Here is a 21,341-nt window from a genome sequence, read left to right on the forward strand (position 1 = left end):
TAATCAACTTCAGGGTTATGTTTATCATCTCCCCATACTTCCATTTGTTATCCCCACTCAGTTTGGGAAAGAGAAACAGTCAACAGAATAAGTAAAACCCAAATTAAGGTTTTGTTTTTATGAAAAACTTTTCTTGTATACTTTCATTCACTGATATATTCCGCAGGTCCTTATTGATCATTATGCTCCTCTCTGCGAACTTGTAGATGGAAGCGAACAAACTGGGCGGAAGCGAAAGTCCTGATTGCTTGGAGTTTATTTGCTTATGAAAATGAATCAAGAAATAAAACAAAATGTATAGCATGGCAGATGGTTGAAAGGGACTACGAAGGAAATTTAAGCAGGGACAGGGTGGAGGAAGAAAAAGAGAGGAAAGGGGAAGGGGAAAGAGAGAGGTATGGAAAAGGGCTGGTGTGTATTTTTAAGTCAGGTGGTCAGGGAAGCCTTTACTTAGGCACCTATTATTGAATACACCTGAAGGTAGCGTGGGGCTGATGGCTGTCTGATGGAAGAGCCAGTAAGCACTTGCTGTTCCTTGTACTTTACCTTCCTTATGAAGTGATTCTAATCTTAGGAGAGCCCTAGATATGTCAAAAAATTGCAATTTATACAAAAGTAGTAAGCAAATTTGAAGTTCCATAAAATAATCTAAGGCTATTCAGTGTTACATTAATTTTCTCTTAAAATGACATAGTAGTCTTCTTCTTTGGCTGGTTCTGTTGATAGTTGTTGGATACTGTTCCTGTTTTGTTTTTCTGTTATTCCTAACCCCACTAGCACACAAAATACTATTGCTCCCAGTTCTTTGCTTTCTTTCTGAAGAAACTAATTTAGCTGGTTATTTTTGTGTTGTTATTTTTATTATCAATCATGGACTTTCTTTTGGGTACTAAGTGATGTATTGTTGGCTCTAAGTTGATATTACTGATTTTTTAAAAATGTGCACCGTAATTTTCACATGTAAATTTTGTTGCCTCTAAGTTTTTAAAAATAATATAATTTTTTTTTAATTTGAGAAGTTGTAAGTTATAGAAAACTTGTGTAGAAAACCCTGAGTTCTCTTCTACCCACCCCTACCCTCCTTTATTAACACTTGCCATTAGCGTGGTACATTTGTTACAAGTAAAGAGTATTGTTACAATTGTACTATTAATCACAGCCCATAGTTGACATTAGAGTTCATTGTATTGTACAGTACTATTTTTTTGTTTTATTTAAAAATTTTAACTCTAAAGGGGTGCATGGGTAGTTCAGTGGTTAGAATGCCCTCCTTTCATGTGGGAGACCCAGGTTTGATTCCCAGAACATGCACCCCCCCAAAAAAAAAAGTTAACTCTAGTAGCATATACAATTTAAAATGTCCCCTTTTAACCACATTCAAGTATGTAATTCAGTGCTGCTACCTTCTAACTTTAAATACTGAGAGCCTGTCCATATTTGAGCCATACTTATTGCTCCCAGCATTTTTAGTGCTTTTATCTGGCATTTCTCTCAAAACAGAGGCACTTTTGTATACTGCCAATCAAGGAAACATTTTCATTCTTTTAGAGTCGACTTGATGTAATTCAGAAACAGGTCTGCCCAATAAGATCAACATGAGTTACCCATTGTTCAGCAATGAAATGATGTAGTGGAGTTGATTTTTGTGTATGTGATTTATGCATCTGAGTTTTTTTTTCAATTTGGAAAGTCAGTTTTTCTTCCCTCTGAAAGTGGTTCTTGAGTGTCCTGTCCAAGCAGCATATATGGCATTTCTGGGCAGGGGCATGATTAGTACTTTGTGCCATTTCCAGTATACTGGGATTCTGCATCTTTTTTGTTCCTTGCTTCCTTCACATGTGAACCCCAGGCCCAGTGCCTCCAGCTTGCATCATTTAGCCTACTTACCCTATTAGCGAACTCAGTTCCACAAGGGGAATTTTAACAATGTTCAGATCAGTAGCAGTCTAACAAAATTAAGATAGAACCTTGTCTCTTTTGGGAGCATCTGCCTACAGGACTAATCCTTGTTTAGATTTGTAATGCCGGAATGTTTGTCAGGGCAGGAGTAGGCAAACTTTTTTTGATAAAGGTTCAGAAAGTTAATAATTTGGATTTACAGGTTATATAGTCTATCTCAGCTGTTCAACCCTGCCGATGTAGTGCAAATACAGCTATAGAGAGTCATTAAATGAATGAACATAGCTGGTTCCAGGAAAACTTTGTTGGTATGCTCTAAAATTTAAATTTCACATAAATTTGATGTAAATGTCGTGTGGTAAGATGTATTATTTTAATTTTTTTCAACCATTAAAAAATATTAAAAACATCCTTAATTTGTAAGCTGAACAAAATTAAGCAATGGGTCATATTTGGCCCAAAGGAAATAGCTTGTGGACCCCTGGCTTAGGGTTTATAATCCTGTATGACTTCTGTTTCTCTAAGTTTTTCAATATGGAGCTATTAGTATTTTGTGACATCTTCTGATAAATATTGTGTCTATAGTCTTAGAAAGTGCTTTGGTTTGAACTAGTTATTTCATACTTGGCCTCTGATATGAACTTAACCAAAGGTTTTATGTGAATTTTTTTTAAATGAATGAATCAGCTGTATAATAAGATTTTTTTTAACTTTTGATCATTCCATTCTACATATATAATCACTAATTCACAATATCATCGCATAATTGCATATTCATCATCATGATCATTTCTTGGAACATTTGCATCTATTCAGAAAAAGAAATAAACAGAAAACAGAAAAAAATTCATACATACCATACCCCTTACCCCTCCCTTTCATTGATCACTAGCATTTCAATCTAAATTTATTTTAACATTTATTCCCCCTATTTGTTTTCATTCCATATGTTCTACCTGTCTGTTGACAAGGCAGATAAAAGGAGCATCAGACACAAGTTTTTTGCAATCACACAGTCACATTGTGAAAGCTATATCATTATACAATCATTCTCAAGAAACATGACTACTGGAACACAGCTCTACATTTTCAGGCAGTTCCTTCCAGCCTCTCCATTACATCTTGACTAACAAGGTGATATCTATTCAATGCATAAGAATAACCTCCAGGATAACCTCTTGACTCTGTTTGGAATCTCTCAGCCATTGACACTTTATTTTGTCTCATTTCACTCTTACCCCTTTTGGTTGAGAAGGTTTTCTCAATCCACTGATGCTGAGTCTCACCTCATTCTAGGGCTTTTCTCAATCCCTTGATGCTGAGTCTCAGCTCATTCCAGGATTTCTGTCTCACATTGCCAGGAAGGTCCACACCCCTGGGAGTCATGTCCCACGTAGACAGGAGGAGGGTGGTGAGTTTGCTCAAAAGAGAACAACAACAGAGTTTCTCTTGGGGGGTGACTCTTAGGCCTAATTTTAAGTAGGCTTGACCTATCCTTTGTGGGATTAAGTTTCATATGAACAAACCCCAAGACTGGGGGCTCAGCCTATAGCTTTGGTTGTCCACACTGCTTGTGAGAATATCAAGAATCAACTTGGGGAAGTTGAATTTTCCCCCTTTCTCACCATTCCCTGAAAGAGACTTTGCAATGTATAATAAGATTTAATGTTCATTTACTGTGCTAACTGGTTTTCTGAGCAAATCAATATATGTGAAAAACATTACTGTATCTTTTGGAAATTCATTGTACCTATAAGCATATTAAACTTTTGACTTGGATTAATTTCTCTAATGATAGCTTTAAACATCCTTCAAAATATTTGAGAAATGTTAAACACATTTGAATAAAGACAATGACATTTTTAGGCAATTTCTTTCTTTAACCTTGTGTTCAAAAAGTGGCCAGACAGAACACATAGCTCTCTGTTCTCGTGTGCAGTGCTTAATTTGTCTGTATGTATTTTTCTTTATGCAAGAAAGAATAATACACATCTGCCTTGTAAAAGCTGACACAATTACTTATGTGGGAGTAGTCTTTTTCCAAGATGTCTCAAAGCTGACTCTGAAAATACTTTTAGAACTTTGAAACCTTTCAGGAAACATCCTAATGATAATATTGATAGTCTGTTATTGGAAGATATCAAGTTTGAATTCAAAAGAAATAAAGCATGTAGAGTATCCAATTTAAAAGATCTGGATATATGTTTTTTCATTGTATAAGTCAGTGTTTATTTTTCTTACATTCACGAAGTTTTGCCACCAATACCACAACTGCAGAACATTTTCATTACCACCTCAAACAATCCATAACTATTAGCAATCACTCCCCCTTTTCTCCTACTCTATTCCCATACCCCAGCCTTAAGCAACCACTAATTTAATTTCTGTCTCTACAGATTTTCCTATTCTGGACATATCATAGAAATAGAATCATAGCGTTTATATTCTTTTGTTCCTGGCTTCTTTCACTTAGCACAATGCTTTCAAGTTCATGTTGCAGTATCAGTCCTCACTCCTTTTTTATAGGCTGAAAAATACTCCACTGGATGGAAATACCCTTGTTTATCCATATATCTGTTGATGGATCTTTGGGTTGTTTCCCATTTTCAGTATTGTGAATAATGCTGCTATGAATACTTCTGTAGAAGTTTAAGTTCTGGATAAGAATATACTGTGTGAAAGTATGGACTCTTTATATAAATGTGCATGCATGCATGTTGACAGAGTTATCATTTATTTTTGAAAGGCTGATTTGTTGACATGAAGTGTGGTATATTCTAAGGGTCCTGAAAATATGCCAGGCTTTATGGATTTTTTTTCCCACATTTGTCTTAAGCCTTATTACCAGAGACTTTAAGGACATCTTGTAAGTGAAAACATTTAAATCATATTTCTTGCAAACTATGATCTTCACAGACTAGTCTTCAAAGATCATGATCCTGTTTTTCAACCATAGTTTTTTGCTTAATGCCCAAAGCGTCTTTGACAAGTTTCTTCAAGTCTTGACACCACCGGACTTTCGTCACGACTTGAATTCTTTTTTCACTTTGAAAGGTTCGCGCTAGATGGCAGGGTATTTTGTTTTCTTGGTAGATGAGTACATCTTATATTTTTATATTTAACTTGTGGATAATTATTAATAGGATTTCTTCAAATAAATTATATGATATTGTAACCCCATAGCTCTTTGCTTATAAAAATGTTCTTAGGAAATATTTTGTCTGTCTTAAAAACAGAAGGGATGTTTGTCCAGTCTTCTTAGGAGCCATTAACACAGACTGGTTTGCTGAAGGCAGATAGTGTCCAAGAATTAGCAGAGTAGGTCTGTGCTGTTGACTGAGGTTTCTGGAGAAGCAGTGACAAAGGAGATGGTTAATGAAAACAGTTAGAAACCTACAGAGAAACCTGACTGAGTGCTCGGAGACTTTGGTAATGAACTTTTCCACAATAACAATGTGCTTTTCCAGCGCAGGCATGGACTCCTCAGAGGTTGGATAGGCAGACCTCAGGTCACCACTGCTTCCTTGTGCAACATTCCATTGTTAGGATGTTTTTTACATGTTTTAAAATTTTTATTTTAATTAATTTCTAATGTTAAGAGTAAAGATATCCTGTTTTTACTTGAAACATAAAACAATACATGCTCACTGGTACAAAAGTTCAGAGGTCAGGTCAGGTCAAAACTCTTAGCCAAAAAAAAAAAAAAAAACAAACCTCTTAGCCATTTGGACTTTATTTTATTCCCAAAATTACTTACCCAGAGCGATAGCATTACTCTATGATTCTGTATGGGGTTCCCAAACCCAGCAGTGTGAATTGGAACAGAACTGGGAGTGCCTGGTAAAGCACTGGGGGGAACCTTTTCCAGTAATCTGCTTTATTCTCCTGTCAGTTCTCCAACCCACATATAACTTTATTTTTAATTTAATTTAGAAAGTAGCTTAATAGCATACACTGTCCTATATTTTCCCAGGGCTTTGGCCACATTGTTGAAAGTTTTTATTTCAATGGAGAGATTTAATTGGGTAACCAGATATATAATAATAACAGATGGTGTGTATATGTTTTCACTTCTAATTAAAAATCTTTCCTTTTTTATTTTTGTTTTTCTTCTTTAAAAGTTAATTGTCACAACCATCCTGGGACTGGTTGTAGGTGCCATTTTCTTTGGGCTAAAAAATGATCCTACTGGAATTCAGAATAGGTAAGTACATTTGGATTTTGATTTGTAGGAAGTGCTGTTAATTTTTTCAAGTTATAAAAATCTACTGATAATTTGAATTTGAGACAAGCACGGGGTAAATGTTCTTTTATTGAAAAGTAGAATCAATCACTGAATTGAATGCTGAATGGAAAAGAGAATTTACATTTTACTTTTTGATTTTTTTGACCGTGGATGGGGTTGGACTCAGTTTTTTCTGGTCATTATATATATGGGTAACCCTTGTTAGTGCTGTGATCTTTATCTAGTTTCAGTCATAATATGTGCTTTAAAATGCTCTGGCCATATTTGGTACTCAGAAAAGTTGCAGTGAGAGTTACTGTTTGTCAGGTATACAGTCTCAGGTCCCTCCTAATGACCAGGGGAAGTGGATAATATTATAACCATTTTTTTTTAACTTTTCTGTTGTATAATATAACATATACAAAGAAAAGAAAGGAAAAAAGTAATTTTTAAAGCACTCTTCAACAAGTAGTTACAGAACAGATCCCGGAGTTTATCATGGGCTACCATACCCTCATCTCAGATTTTCCTTCTAGCTGCTCCAGAATACAGGAGACTAGAAGGATTTTTTTTTATCGTCACAATCGACTTCTTTTTTCTTTTATGTGAAAAATGACATAAAAGCCATTTGGACTTTATTTATTTTATTCCCAAAATTACTTACCCAGAGCGATAGGTAGTTGTAGAACAACAATTAGTTAGTTGCAGAACACAATAATTAGTTGTAGAACAAATTTCAGAGTTTTATATGGGTTTCAATTCCACAATTTTAAGTTTTTACTTCTAGCTGCTCTACGATAGTGAAGACTAAAAGAAACATCAATGTAATTCAGCAATCATACTCAGTGTTAAACCTTGCCTTCTCTGTATAACTCCACCGTCACCTTTGATCTTTCTCCCACTCTTTAGGGGTGTTTGAGCTATGCCCATTCTAATGTTTTCATGTTGGAAGGGGCTGTTGTTAATATGGTATAGGGTTATGGAACTAGTTAATGTTTTGGAAAGGCTGGCCCCTCTGCATTTCAGGACTTAACTTGGTCCTGGGTCAAGGGACCCATCTGGAGGTTGTAGGTTTCTGGAAAGTTACTCTAGTAATCCTAGAATCTTATGCAAGTTACTGCAGAATCTTATATATTGCCCTAGCTGTTCTTTAGGGTTGGCTGCAATGGTTTTGGCTGGGGTTTAGCAGGTTGTGGTAGGTAGCAATGTCTAACTGAAGCTTGAGTAAGAATGAGCTCCAGAGTAGCCTCTTGACTCTATTTGAACTCTCTCAGCCACTGATATTTTATTTGTTACACTTCTTGGTCAGGATGGCATTGTTGATCCCACTGTGCCAGGGCCAGACTCATCCCTGGGAGTTATCTCCCATGTTGCCAGGCAGGCTTTCACCTCTGGATGTCATGTCCCATGTAGGGGGGAGGGCAGTGACTTCACTTGCAGAGTTGGACTTAGAGAGAGTGAAGTCACACATCTGAGCAACAAAAGAGGTCCTCCAGAAGTAACTCTTAGGTATACCTATGGGTAGGCTCAGCTTCTTCACTACAAACAAAAGCTTTACAAGAGGAAGCCTCAAGATCAAGGGGTTGGCCCACTGATTTGGATGTCTCAAATGTTTGACACAGTATCAGGGGTTTCCCTAGTGGTAAAGTTTAATAGTTCCTTATTTTTTCTCCCACCTCTCAAGGGACTTTGTCAATATTTTTTGGTTATCTGCTTAATGTATTCTGGGATGTATCCAGGTGTCATATTAAACTATACAAGATTAAAGGCCCTCATTCTTATTCTGGGCTCCCTGTGTTTGGATTGTTTAAATGGTATTATGTCTATTTTATTGTGGAGAAAAGTAAGAGGAACTTAAATCAAATCCTTTTGCTGCCTGGAGGAAGCTATTATTTCTGAAATAAAGAATATTCATAAAGTCAAATTCTTCTTATGGAATCAGATAAGGTTACTCTACAATGAGATAATCATTATAACTGTTTTCCAGGGTTATGCCATTGTTTATCTTTTTACCTTCCCTGAAGACTGTGCTCTTCTCTGGATTGTTTCCAAACTGGCTAGTAATTGATGGTTATACAGTTTGTACATGCTCGGCCTTTTTTTTTTCAGCCTGGTGTAGACTGTATCACAGGATCTAGAGTCTATGTACCTTTTCTTGTGCAGCATAAAGTATTTGGAAAAAATATTGAGAATTCTGTCTTCAAATGGAATTCCAAAGAGGAATTAGAAATCTAGTCTTTAAAACTCTTGATAACAAAATTCAGAGAAATAAAATGCTTTATGTAGAAATAGGGTATTAGTCGAATGGTAGTTTGTATTTTTGGCTTTTTTTGGCTACCATTTTCCTTAGTAATTTGGGCTGTGTAAAAGCAGCCTGTGTGCATGATTAGTCACATACTACTCAGATAATCAGTAGTGGCCATTTCTTTTAATTATAAAAAATTAAACATTCCAGCATCATCTCTGGAAGCAGATTACAAAGTTTTGTTCAGGAGTCAACATCGGTGCTTTTTTGTTTGAAATTGCCTGGGAGGCCAATGGTTTGGTTCCCCTCCCGAGGATCAGTTGTCTCAGAAGGGAAGTACTCTTTGTTCTTCCTCTAACTTGTATCACTGAGAAGCTGGGTTTTAAGCATGTGTAGTATATGAACTTATTTGATCCAATAATTACCACTGGAACAACTTATGGAATTGTAGATTCCTGAAATAATTCATATATATTAAGGGAAAAGGTATCTTTTACATAGTATTTGGATCACTAAGTAGATATACAGACATGAATAACCACCTTACAAAAAATTAGGATGCGTTAAATATATATATGGTAGTTGGGGTTGTTCACTAGGGTTTTCATCTTTGAAAATGTTCTCTTATTTTTATGTTAGCTGAGTATTATGCCACTTCATCTCCTTTTCCGTTTCAACTCACATCATCAATGAAATTGAGCTATGAAGGAAAGCCATCCATTTCAGGGATGTTGGCATACTTTTATAAAACCCGTATATCTATCAAAGTGTAGATTAACTGAGCACTTTCCTTTTCAAAACTCAAATTTATTTACTGAGAGATAAGCATTAAATAGTCTTCCTTTTCTTTCAGGTACACAATTCTTTCTCTATAAGCATTACTTCATTTTCCTTTTGGGCACTTCAGAAACTACATAGGAAGTATCAGGGTAATATTAAAACTCTGCCGATTGTTGTGTGCTGAGTATACATAATAAGATACTAACTGAAGTTTTCCTATTATTTTTGTTTTTCTACCAAATGCCTTACTTTCCTCCTTACTCATCTCCATTTAAAACAAAACTGCCAGGTGGTGCGACGTTGGCTCAGCAGGCAGAGTTCTCCCCTGCCATGCTGGAAACCCTGGTTCAATTCCTGGTGCCTGACCATGCATGCAAAAAAAAAAAAAAAAAAACAAAAGCTGCTTAGTAGAGTTTTTAATTTTTGCAGGCTTTATTGGGTTCACTCTTACTCTAGTCGTACAGTAGCATGGCCCCTGTGCAAGGATCATTCGTGAAGCATTCCATATTTAAAAACAAAAAAATCCAAGGTAATAGTATTTTTATGATCTATGGGTCCCAGCAGTACCACTGTGAAGAGATACAGAGGATGGTGGAAAAAGATCCGAGGGGCTCATGCTTTCTTGTCCATTTTAACCAGAAATGTTTTGCTTTTCTGCCTATAACTTTATAAATGTCATTTGAGGAAAGAATTTTGCAGCTAGAAAAACAGATCTAAGGATGTTTTATTGACTGCAGTGTTTTTATTGCCCTCTCTCGAACTCCCTCATCTCAGAGCTGGCGTGCTGTTCTTCCTGACGACGAACCAGTGTTTCGGCAGCGTGTCAGCTGTGGAGCTCTTTGTGGTCGAGAAAAAGCTCTTTATGTGAGTAGGTTTGTGTTGTGGGAGTGGAGCAGGGTGGGCATTCAGTATCAGGGGTGTGTGCCAAACTGACCATATCCAGGAGAAGAATGTACAACGAGCCATCTCATCTTCTGGTGTATGCTTTGAAATTTGAAAACTTACCTCTGTGCCTTTTCAAACTGCCATAGGATGTATGACATGTGTTTTTGTTGTTTAGACATGAATACATCAGTGGCTACTACAGAGTATCGTCTTATTTCTTTGGAAAACTGATATCTGATTTACTACCCATGAGGTTGTTACCGAGTATTATATTCACTTGTATTACATACTTCTTGTTAGGTAAGTAACGAGACAAAAAAAAGATGAGCTTTAGTTTTGGGCATGAAGTGAAGCCAATTTCTTTTGCAAGCATGCCTTTTTTGTTTCTCTCAAAATTATAGATCAAGTCATAAGATATGGGAGCATCATCCAGTTATGTATGCTCTTAAAATCTTTTCACTGTGGGCATTGATGTCAAGACTTTTCCCTGCCTAATTTTAAAATCTGATTTTTTTTTATAGAGCTATATTTTACTGAAAGATGCTGTGTGTCATGAACTAACATGGAATGATTTTATAAAGCTCTTTGAGACTATGCTAGAGGAGCTATCATAGTTATCACCTATACCTGTCTATTTATATTATTTATCTTCATACACACACACACATGTTTTGTATTCTTTAATGAGAGAAAGATGGCTTATTGTTTTAATAAGAATATTGACTTGTAGCTGTAGACAGATTCATATGGGCATTGTACTCAGGCTTCACCCCAGGTTTACTGCATCAGAATTTCCATATATTTACCTGAAATATATATATCAGAAATATATTTTTGAAAAAACCTACAGGCTTTAGGATTTAGCCTAACGCTTCTATTTTTACAAATGAGAGGTGTGCCGTAAAGAATTAGGCATAGACAGGTGGCTGAAGGCTGCATTGATGGAGTAGATTGACAAACGATGATGTATACTTTTGAGTGAAGTTGTGCTGCTACAAAAAAGGAACAGTGTCATGAGGCATGCAATGATATGAATGAACATGTGGGACAGTTGGTGAGACAAAATAAGTCAGAAACAAAAAACAACAATGATATGGTCACCTTTAGAAAATGCTTATAAGAAAACAGGGGCCTAAACTGTAAGCTTTTAGAGAGACACAGTAAGTCTGGAGGGATGGTTATTATTTCTGGGTTTTGAGAGGCTGTTTTATATATATAATCTGATATTTAGAGATATGAATGAAGCTGAACAGGTTGGGGTTAAAGTGATTCAGAACATAGGGGTAAGAAGACGGTGTCTATATTTTAGAACCACACATACTCTTTGAGACCAATGGAAAAAAGGTTTATTTGATCTGGAACGGAAATTTTCTGTAGTGCATAATCTAATTCAATAATCTGTATAGCTCATTGAACAACTGAAACATAGGAAGCACAGAATAAGAGAGAGGTCATTTAATCCTGTATAGATTATTGTAATGCCTGGAAACATCTTAGAATATATTAAGCAGATAATCAAAAAGTATTGGCAAAGTTCCCTGAGGGATGGGGAAAAAATATGGAATTATTAAACCTTATCATCAGGGAATCCCCTGATACTGTATCAAACTGTAGGGATACCCAAATCAATAGGCCATGCCCTCGATCATGAGGCTTACTCTTGTGAAGCTTATGTAGGTAGCAGAGAAGCTTAGACTACCTTTAGGCATGCCTAAGAGTTACTTTTGGAGGACCTGTTCTGTTGCTCAGATGTGGCCTCAGTCTCTCTCAGCCCAGCTCTGCAATGATATCATTGTCCTCCCCCCTACATGGGACATGACATTCAGGGTGAAAATCTCCCTGGCAAAATGGTAGAGGATTCCCAGGGATGAATCCAGACCTGGCACCATGGGATCAACAATTCCATCCTGAGCAAAAGGGGGAAAAGAAGGGTAATTAATCAAGTATCAATGGCAGAGAGAGTGCAAATAAAGTCGAGAGGCTACTCTGGAGGTTGCTTTTACACAAGCTTCAGTTAGATCTTGCTACATATCATAACCTACCAGTCCCCAACCAGGACCATTCCAGCCAGTCCTAAAGAACACCTAGGACAATATATAAGATTCCACAAGAGTTCCATGCACTAGAGTAACTTTCCAGAAACCTACAACCTCCAAATGGGTCCCTGGTCCAGATAAGTCCTGAAACCTAGCCCAGCCTCTCCAGAACATCAGATAGTCCCATCTCCCTACCCCATATTAGTGACAGACCCTTACAATATGAAAAATTTGGAATTGCCATAGCCCAAACAGCCCCAAAAAGAGGTATGGAAAGATCAAAGTTGATGGTGAAATTAAACATAGAAAATAGGACTTATGAATGCTGAATCATTAAATTGATATCTTTTTTAGTCTCCAGTATCTTAGAGCAGCTAGAAGTAAAAACCTAAAATCGTGAAATTGTAACCCATGTCAAAGTCTGAAATATGTTCTACAACTAATTGTGGTGCTGTGCTTTGAAATGTATAGCTTTTTTGTATATATGTTACTGTTCACAAAAAAGAAGGGAAAAAAGTCAAGTATGATGATAAAAAAGTGTTTAAGCCCTCTAGCCTCCTCTATTCTGGAGCAGCTAGAAGGAAAGATATGAGAGGATCGTAGGTAGCCCATGACAGACTCTTGAATCTGTCCTGTAACCACTTGTTGAAGAGTGCTTTGAAAACTATTGCTTTTTTATTTCTTTGCTTTGTATAGACGTTATACTATACAATAAAAAAGTTGAACTTCAAAAAAAAATGTTTTAATGAAAAAAATGATCATGGTGATGAATACACAACTATGTGATGATATTGTGACCCATTGATTGTGTACTTTGGATGAACTGTCTGTGAATGAAGATATCTCAATAAAAATATTTAAAAAAAAGAATTAGACGTAGAATGGCTATCCCTGGTCTACCGAGTGGTGTTCTTGTAGTTCCAGATCTGCAGATTGTTGGACCCACAGTATTAATCCATTATGGTTTATATAGTTCTTGAAGCTTAGTTTAACTGAGTCCTCAATCCCACAGTTACTGATGATCTTGTCTAGGGAGACCTGAGTTATAGAGGGCCTTCACCGCCTCCCAACCCCGAGTTAAAACCACTGCAAGGTCACATAATCCCAATGCAGAGTCAGCGAACAATGTGTATGTGCTGATGGCCCCATAGAAAGAATATGCGATTGGCAAACTGCCTTTGAAAAGATGATTGAATTCTGGTAAATTGTTCGCATGTAGCTCTTTATCTCAGTCGCTCAGAAATTGTTAATGATTAATGATTACAAGTAAAAGGGTGTAGATGTACATAGAACAGTGCTACTGAAATAAGTACAAAAAAACTGTAGAATAACTTTATTTTTTTATTGTGAAAAATTATATATATATATATATATACATATATATATATATACACAAAAGCAATTAATTTCAAAACACATTGCAACCATTAGTTATAGAACAGATTTCAGAGTTTGGTATGGGTTACAATTCAACAATTTTAGGTTTTTCCTTCTAACTGCTCCAAGACACTGGACTAAAAGATACATCAATATGATTCAGCAGTCATTCTCATATGTTAAATCCTATCTTCTTTGTTATACCTCCACCTTCTTCTTTGATCCTTCTCCTAATCTTTAGGGGTATTTGGATTATGCCCATTTAAAATTTTTCATGTTGGAAAGGGCTGTTGATAATAAGGGATGGGGTTTGGAACTAGTTGGGGGGCACGTAGCCCCTCTGGGTTTCAGGATTTATCTGGCCTAGGAACCCATCTGGGAGTTGTAGGTTTCTGGAAAGTAATCATAGTGCATAGAACCTTTGTAGAATCTTGGATAGAGCCCTAGGTGTTCTTTAGGGTTGGCAGGAATGGTTTTGGTTGAGGTTTGGCAAACCGTGGCAAATCGCAATATCTGGCTAAAGTGTGCATTAAGAGTAGTCTCTCGACTCTATTTGAACTCTCACAGCCACTGATACCTTTTTGTTACTTCTTTTCCCTGTTTTGGTCAGGAAGCCATTGTTGACCCGAAGTTATGTAGGATAATTTTTATAAATGTTATACATATGGAGGGGAAAATGAAATTGATGACCCACGATAGTTTGATGATGGATGCTTTTTTATTTTCTTTCTGATGTTAGTTTCTTCACAAATATTATAGTGTTGTTTGCACAATAAACAATCCCAAAGTACATGGTGACCTTGCCAGTTAACCTCTTTTCTTCCTTACTAAGGATTGAAGCCAACAGTGGAAGCCTTCTTCATCATGATGTTTACCCTTGCAATGGTGGCTTATTCAGCTAGTTCCATGGGGCTGGCCATAGCAGCAGGGCAGAGCGTGGTTTCCATAGCAACGCTGCTCATGACCATCTCTTTCGTGTTCATGATGGTGAGTAGGAACTGTGCTTCTTTGAAAAGTAATTTTCCCCCATGTGCCTTCTGCTGAATTCACCTGCCATGTAAACCTGCTTTGCGGATTCTGTAAATGGAATTCTTTGATGCTTAAAGACCAGATATGAACTATATGAGAGAATGTACCAGCTTTCCTCCTTGCCTTTATCCTTCCATTTTGCTACTTTCTAATTTAGTTTCTGTAACTTTCATTATCATGTTGTCACAATCTAGCCTTTGAAAGATACTATTAGGTGACACATAGTGAAACCTTGATAAATTCGAAATTTAAAAAGCAGAGACATTTTGATTAGCAGATTCCCTCATAAAAATGACGGTTTATCAGCTGACTTTCATGCTGATATTGCATGTTTGCTTAACCAGCAGCAGAAATGGTTTGGTTGGATCTGCTGCTCTCCAAGGGAAATCTAAGATTCTTGAAAAATAAAACAGTATGTGGCATGGGTGGCAACCTCCTGTATTTTGAATAGGAGAGTTGTACAAATATTTAAGAATACCAAACTCCACATGGTATTAGGTCACCGCCTTTCTGGGTTCCTGACATTCTCTTATATCCGTGTATTTCTATATTTCGGTAATCTTCCTTCCTTGCTTCCTTCCTTCCTCCCACCCCCCCCCTTCCTTTGTTCCTCTCTCTAATTTTTTTCTTTACTTCTTTCTTTTCTAACTTTTATATATGATTAACCCTCATTAGTGTTGCAATCCTACCTAATCCTAGATGCCCCTAAATTTGGCACTCATGGGGATGAAATCAACAGATGAAGGGAAGCAGTTACTATACTTTCCAAGTAAACAGGAATGTTTACCCTATTTGCTTAAAGCACATGCCATTTCTGCTAGAGTAGCAGTAGGTGTGTCTTTAAATGATATATAATTAGCAAAAAAAGAAAAAAGCTCTTTCTAAAGTTTAATCCTTCCTCTCTGAGTTTGAAAACTACCCAACTAAACATTATTGAGAAAGTGATGAATATTATTTATGGTTCCTATAGTGTCATTTAATAAATCAAGTGTCCCTTAAATACAATGATTTGTTTGATATAGTTGATGGTTTCATTTGTTATTATTTAAAGGTTTGTATGTAAAACTTTTAAAATTAGTTATAAAACAAAGATGCTATGTTATATTCTAAGCATTTGGTAAGGCCAAGTCTAAATATTTGTAGCCACACCAGCAGCATTGTCATTGTAATACATATTCCAGTCTGCCTAGTGCCAGTTAAGAGAAGTTTTATGAATCTCACAGCCTTTTCTTGTTAGTCTCTTGCTGGAGCAGTCTTTCTCGGGAATCTCCATCGCAATACTGCTTTTTTTCAGCTTTAAATGAAGTTATTGACCATGTTTTATGCTGCGCCACCACATTATGGACTTTAAGTTGCACGGTGCAGGTTCTGGACCCGAGTTCTGAATCCCACATTATTCCTACAGTCATACAGATATGGAACGCACATCATATAAATAACAAATGTTACTGCAGTGTAACAGCATAGATGCTAGGGCTAGGTCTGGTCCATGTTCTTACATTGCCATATGTATTGGTGGGAAAGTAGAGTCGTTGCTCCACTAACACAGCCAGCACTTACTGACCTTCTATTGCATGTGGTTTGTGGTAGTTAGATTCAGTTGTCAACTTAGCCAGGTGAAGGTACCTAGTTCTGTTGCTGTGGCCATGAGCCAATGGTACATGAACCTCATCTGTTGCTCATTACATCTGAAGTTGGCTAGGAGGCGTGTCTGCTGTAATGAATGATGTTTGACTTAATTGACTTAAATAAGAGAGCTCAAGGTAACACAGCCCAAGCAGCTCACATTCCTCATCTCAGCACTTGCAGCTCAGCCCAGGCCTTTGGAGATGCAGAAAGAAATCACCCCAGGAAAAGTTGTTGGAACCCAGAGGCCTGGAGAGAAGGCCAAGCAGAGACCACCCTGTGCCTTCCCACGTAAGAAAGAATGTCAGTTGAAAGTTAGCTGCCTTTCCTCTGAAAAACTAATGAAATAAATCCCCTTTTATTAAAAGCCAAGCCACCTCTGGTGTGTTGCATTCTGGCAGCTAGCAAACTAGAACATGGTTACAGAGAATGTGAGAATGTAGCCTTGACAATGAAGGCTCTTCCAGTTAAATGGAATATTTGAATATATACTATATACATTGGAGATATATTTTCATTTCTTTAAAACCATAAATAGTATAGCGATGTACATACATAAAAGAGAGTATGGTAAGTGTTCAGGATAAGTGGAAAGAATTTACCTTGTAAACCCTTAGAAGTGTTTACGTAGTACTAGAGTACTATGTCAGTGCTTCATGAAGTCACTCTATCAGCTCTCACTCTGCTCATTTGCTTTTCCTAGATGTTTTCAGGGCTGTTGGTAAATCTCAGAACCATTGTGCCTTGGCTCTCATGGCTTCAGTACCTCAGCATTCCTCGATATGGCTATTCAGTAAGTGATTCCTCTTCTAGACATTGTCATCGACTCAGGTCCCTGGCCACGAACTATGAAAGTCTCCCATCCAGTAACTCCTTTTAGGTGCAAAGAATAAGGATTTCCTATTTGGCTTCATTAACAGGAGGCTGGGGGATCACCTTTATAATCACCTGGAATATCAACCCTCCCTGTTGTTGTTTGAAGGTGGTAAAGGGTGGGAAGATAACTTGTAGCAAAAGAGAAAGATGGCCTAATTGCTGAAAGAGATATTGTTGCATGGCAGCTCAATAAGAAAATGAATGAGAGTAAGGGAGAGTAGAAAACACGATTTTATATTGAAAGGGAAGTTGGAAGAAAAACAATATGACCAATTTGTGCTCATAGCTGCTATTGGCTTTAGAAAGCTAATTGAGCCCAAAGAAAATAGTTTTGTTATATTCTTATATAGTATATTATATTTAACATCCAATAAATATGTAAATAGAGTATAACTGAGTTTCTAACTCCCAAAATTACAACTGGTTTTAATGAAAACAAAGAACAAAAGTACAAAAGATTATTACCATAAATAAACAATATTCATTGAGTACCACTATATTGTTTTAATTACAGTGTTTATGGAGTTATAAAGTGAAGAAGAAAAGAAGGAAAGCGCTGTGGCATAATATAGCCAGAGTTCTCCCCTCTTGGCCAAATGCTTTGCTTCCTTTGTATTAGAAGCCCAAATCCCAACCGTAGGACCCTTATTTGCCTGGGAAAATAATGTTAGTTGCTTTGGTGTGGCAAAGACTATGAATGTGAAATTTAGGTTATCTTTAGAAGTAACAATAGAGATTAAACTCAAAAGGCAATGGTTGTGATAATTCTTTGGAAATTACATGAAATTTAAAACAACCCTCCTCTTGCCCCCCTCCTCGCCCCCAACCTATCTTGTTACAGGCTTTGCAGCATAATGAATTTTTGGGACTAAACTTCTGCCCAGGTTTCAATGCAACATCAAACAATACCTGCACTTTTGCAATGTAAGTTTGCATTAAATGTCAATGGATTTGCTTACTGTTGTAGCATGGTGTAGATAGGAAACAGGGCTCAGGGCTGGTGTGAGTCCTTCCAGTGGCAGTAGACTTCTCTAAGCCAAAGCTTCTTATCCATAAAGAGATTTGCTTTACACTGATACATATGAAAGTGCTATACGAAAACTGAATTTTACCACAGTCAAAATTATATTTAGGTTGAAGAAATGTTTCTTTCATGTTGCTTATTGTTTTTGATTTGAGCCTTAAAAAGAAAGACTGTTTTCATGTTTGAGTGTAGGACTGAGTTTCCATTTTTCAGAACTTTGGGGTTTGAAATAAGAGCTGCTTTGATATTTTAGCAAAGGCTGAAAAATATCTGAACTTTACATGGTTACCTGTGAGCCCCACCCCATGCCAGTAGTAAGAGCTAAAAGGGCAGCAGTAGCGTAAAGAGTGTGAAAAGCTCCCTGCCAAGATCTTGGCACTTGCCTCTGCTTCAAATGCATTTGGAAGACTCCTGAAATCGGAGCCTGCATGGCCTTTTTGTATGTTGTTTTTAAACTGAGTTGGTATACTCCCTGTTGAAGGATGTGTCCTCTAAAAAAACACTATTTCAGTAAAGCGAGGAGGAAGTACTATTTTTGTATAATGTCACTATGCCTGCTCCCTTTATGTTTGATCTGGATTTGATTTTGTAACATAGTCACTGCCAACTAGCTAGTCAGGAAGAAGGGGACAGGAAAAGTGGGAAAAGTGGTGGAGACGTTAGGCTCCATGGTAACGTAAAATAGAGTTTTATTTTCATAAGATGAAGAAGCTGCTCTTTCAGGAAAGAAGGGCTACCAGATGTTTTTGAAACAGCTACATTTCAAAAGTCACACAAAACAGTACCAGGTAATATGGCTGGATCTGTTATTTTTTAATGCCAGGTATTTTTCTAAATTTGTGGCAGAGCAACTTCATCCCTGCTGTTCTCCAGCTAATACTTAAGGTTAAACCTGGTAATTGCCACCTCCCCATAATGGCCTGTACCTGAGTATCAGCAATGCTTTTTATAGTCCTGGTGCAAAGGTTGAGAGAGGATGAGTTTGGCAGGAAATACTTGTTCATCCCTTTTCCTGGTTTTAGAATTCTTTCTGTTTTGTGAGTAATGCCTTCTATGAAGAGCTTTGATGATCTTTTCAAGGACCATAGATGCCATCTGTTAAAGCTGAGGTTTTCCCCATTGAGAGTAAGTGAAAAATTACTTGATATATGTTTCTGTCCTTGAAGAGGGCAGCACTATAGATATGGAAATCATTGAATCTGGGAAGACCAGAAATTTGGTTTAAAGTGTGAGTCCATAAACGTGGCAAAATCTTTAAACCTTTGTTCCTTCATCTTTTAAATATGTGTAGTAATACCTATTCCCATTGGATTGTTTTAGAGATTAGCAAAACTATTTATGCAAGTTATTTAGCAAAATTGCAATCATTCAATGACTGTTAACTCTTACATTTGAGGGTATAATTATAAAGACTTGGTCAATCTATAGGCCTCTTTAAGGATCAGTAAATATATTGAGGAAAACTTGACAGATGCTATAAATAAAGCCATATTTCTTTTCTGTTGAATTTCAGATGTACTGGAGAAGAATATCTGATGAACCAGGGCATCGATCTATCGCCTTGGGGTCTATGGAAGAATCATGTGGCCTTGGCATGCATGATTATTATTTTCCTCACAATTGCCTATCTAAAATTGTTATTTCTTAAAAAATTTTCATAAATTTCCCTTTAACTTACCATGATTTATCTGTCAATAAAGAGAAGCACTTTGTTTTATTTTAAGTATTCATTGATGTTTTCATCATTTGGTTGCCATTATGTTGTTGTTTGACAACAAAGTATTTTCAACAGAAATATTCATAGAAATCAGAGAGAATGGGATTATACATGAAAGACACCAAATCATCAACTAATGATAGTATGCATTGCATATTTGTTCATCTGGTCAAACCATGGGGAAGAAATCTAGTATAATTTATTGACCTAGAAAATGAGATCTGAATCCTGGAAACTCTTGACAGGTCGTTTATATCTCTGACATCAGTTTTCTTTCCTCATCTTTAAACCAAATAGATGGGTCTGTAACCCTCTAGCTTTGATATTATATGAATCTATGATCTGTCATTATTTAGAAAATAGTAGATAAATGCAGTAATACTTTATTGGAAGTGTGAAATCTAAAATATATTGGCTATAAGGGTATTATTAATAGGATAAATGAAATATTATGATAGTAAAACCTTTGATGACCTTATGAAAGTAATAGAACTTACTGTTACTTCTCTGTAGCAGAATATAATCTTGAAACTCTTGGCTAGGGATTGTGGTCTGGAAATACGGTTCTTGTGGCATTTCTCAGCCTTTCTCAGTTACTTTCTGGGGTAGGGGTAGTTCACTGGTTCACAATTGGGTTGTGCATCAGAATCATCCAAGGATATTTTCATCAGAAACACCCAAGGCTTTTTTCCACAGTACAGGAGTTGGGGCCCTGCCCAGACCCACTGTAGATCAGTATCTCTGGGGTCACTCCATAATGAACTTTGTCCACTCCTAGATTCATTAATTCTCAAGTTCTTTCTCAGCTCTATAGATTTTAGATGTATGATTTAGTAACTGTTATATCTGGCCCTACACAGGTTTTCTTCTTCCCTACATATACACCTCATCTATTTATATATCTTTTCATCATTCTAACTTTTACCATAAACTGGTTTCTTAACTTCTTTTTATTCTTCAATTGTTTTTATTGCAATAAGAGAAATTTTACTCTAAATACATAGAATTTGAAGAAAAGAATTTAGGTAAGCTTTTTTTTTAACTTTCATTTTTTAAAAAACATTTTTATTGACAAATCTTAACACAAATTCCATACATGGTGTAAAATCAGTGGTTCACAATTTTATCACATAGTTGTGTATTCATCACTGTGATCATTTTGTAGAACATTTACATCACTTCAGAAACAGAAATAAAAAGAAAAAAGAAAAAACTCATACCTCCCACAACCCTTACCCATCCCTCTCATTGACCACTACTATTTCCATCTACCCAATTTATTGTACCCTTTATCCCCCCCTATTATTTATTTATTATTCATACTTTTTTTTCCTCATCTGTCCATACCCTGGATAAAAGGAGCATCAGACACAAGGCTTTCACATTCACACAGCCACATTGTAAAAGTTATATCTTTATACAATCATCTTCAAGAATCAGTTACTGGAGCACAGCTCAACAGTTTCAGGTACTCTGCTTCACCCACTCTAGTACACCATAAACTGAAAAGGGATGCTATATAATACATAAGAATAACCTCCAGGATAACCTCTCAACTCTATTTGAAATCTCTCAGTCACTGAAACTTTATTTTGTCTCATTTCCCCCTTTTGGTCAAGAAG

The 21,341-nt window shown here is 36.6% G+C and overlaps 1 protein-coding gene across 1 annotated transcript in view; it reads left to right on the forward strand.

Moving 5' to 3' along the window:
• The window catches only part of ABCG2 (ATP binding cassette subfamily G member 2 (JR blood group)), a 43,702-nt gene extending 23,974 nt beyond the window's left edge, over nt 1-19,728 (forward strand). The window contains 8 exon segments of the mRNA XM_077142888.1: nt 6,021-6,103; nt 9,924-10,013; nt 10,210-10,334; nt 14,280-14,434; nt 16,806-16,895; nt 17,820-17,902; nt 19,516-19,559; nt 19,562-19,728. Coding sequence (XP_076999003.1) covers nt 6,021-6,103; nt 9,924-10,013; nt 10,210-10,334; nt 14,280-14,434; nt 16,806-16,895; nt 17,820-17,902; nt 19,516-19,559; nt 19,562-19,650 — 759 coding nt within the window. The 3' untranslated portion in view covers nt 19,651-19,728.
• Nucleotides 19,729-21,341: the final 1,613 nt, after the last annotated feature.

The sequence above is a fragment of the Tamandua tetradactyla genome, chromosome 24 (assembly GCF_023851605.1).
Source record: "Tamandua tetradactyla isolate mTamTet1 chromosome 24, mTamTet1.pri, whole genome shotgun sequence".
NCBI lineage: Eukaryota > Metazoa > Chordata > Mammalia > Pilosa > Myrmecophagidae > Tamandua > Tamandua tetradactyla.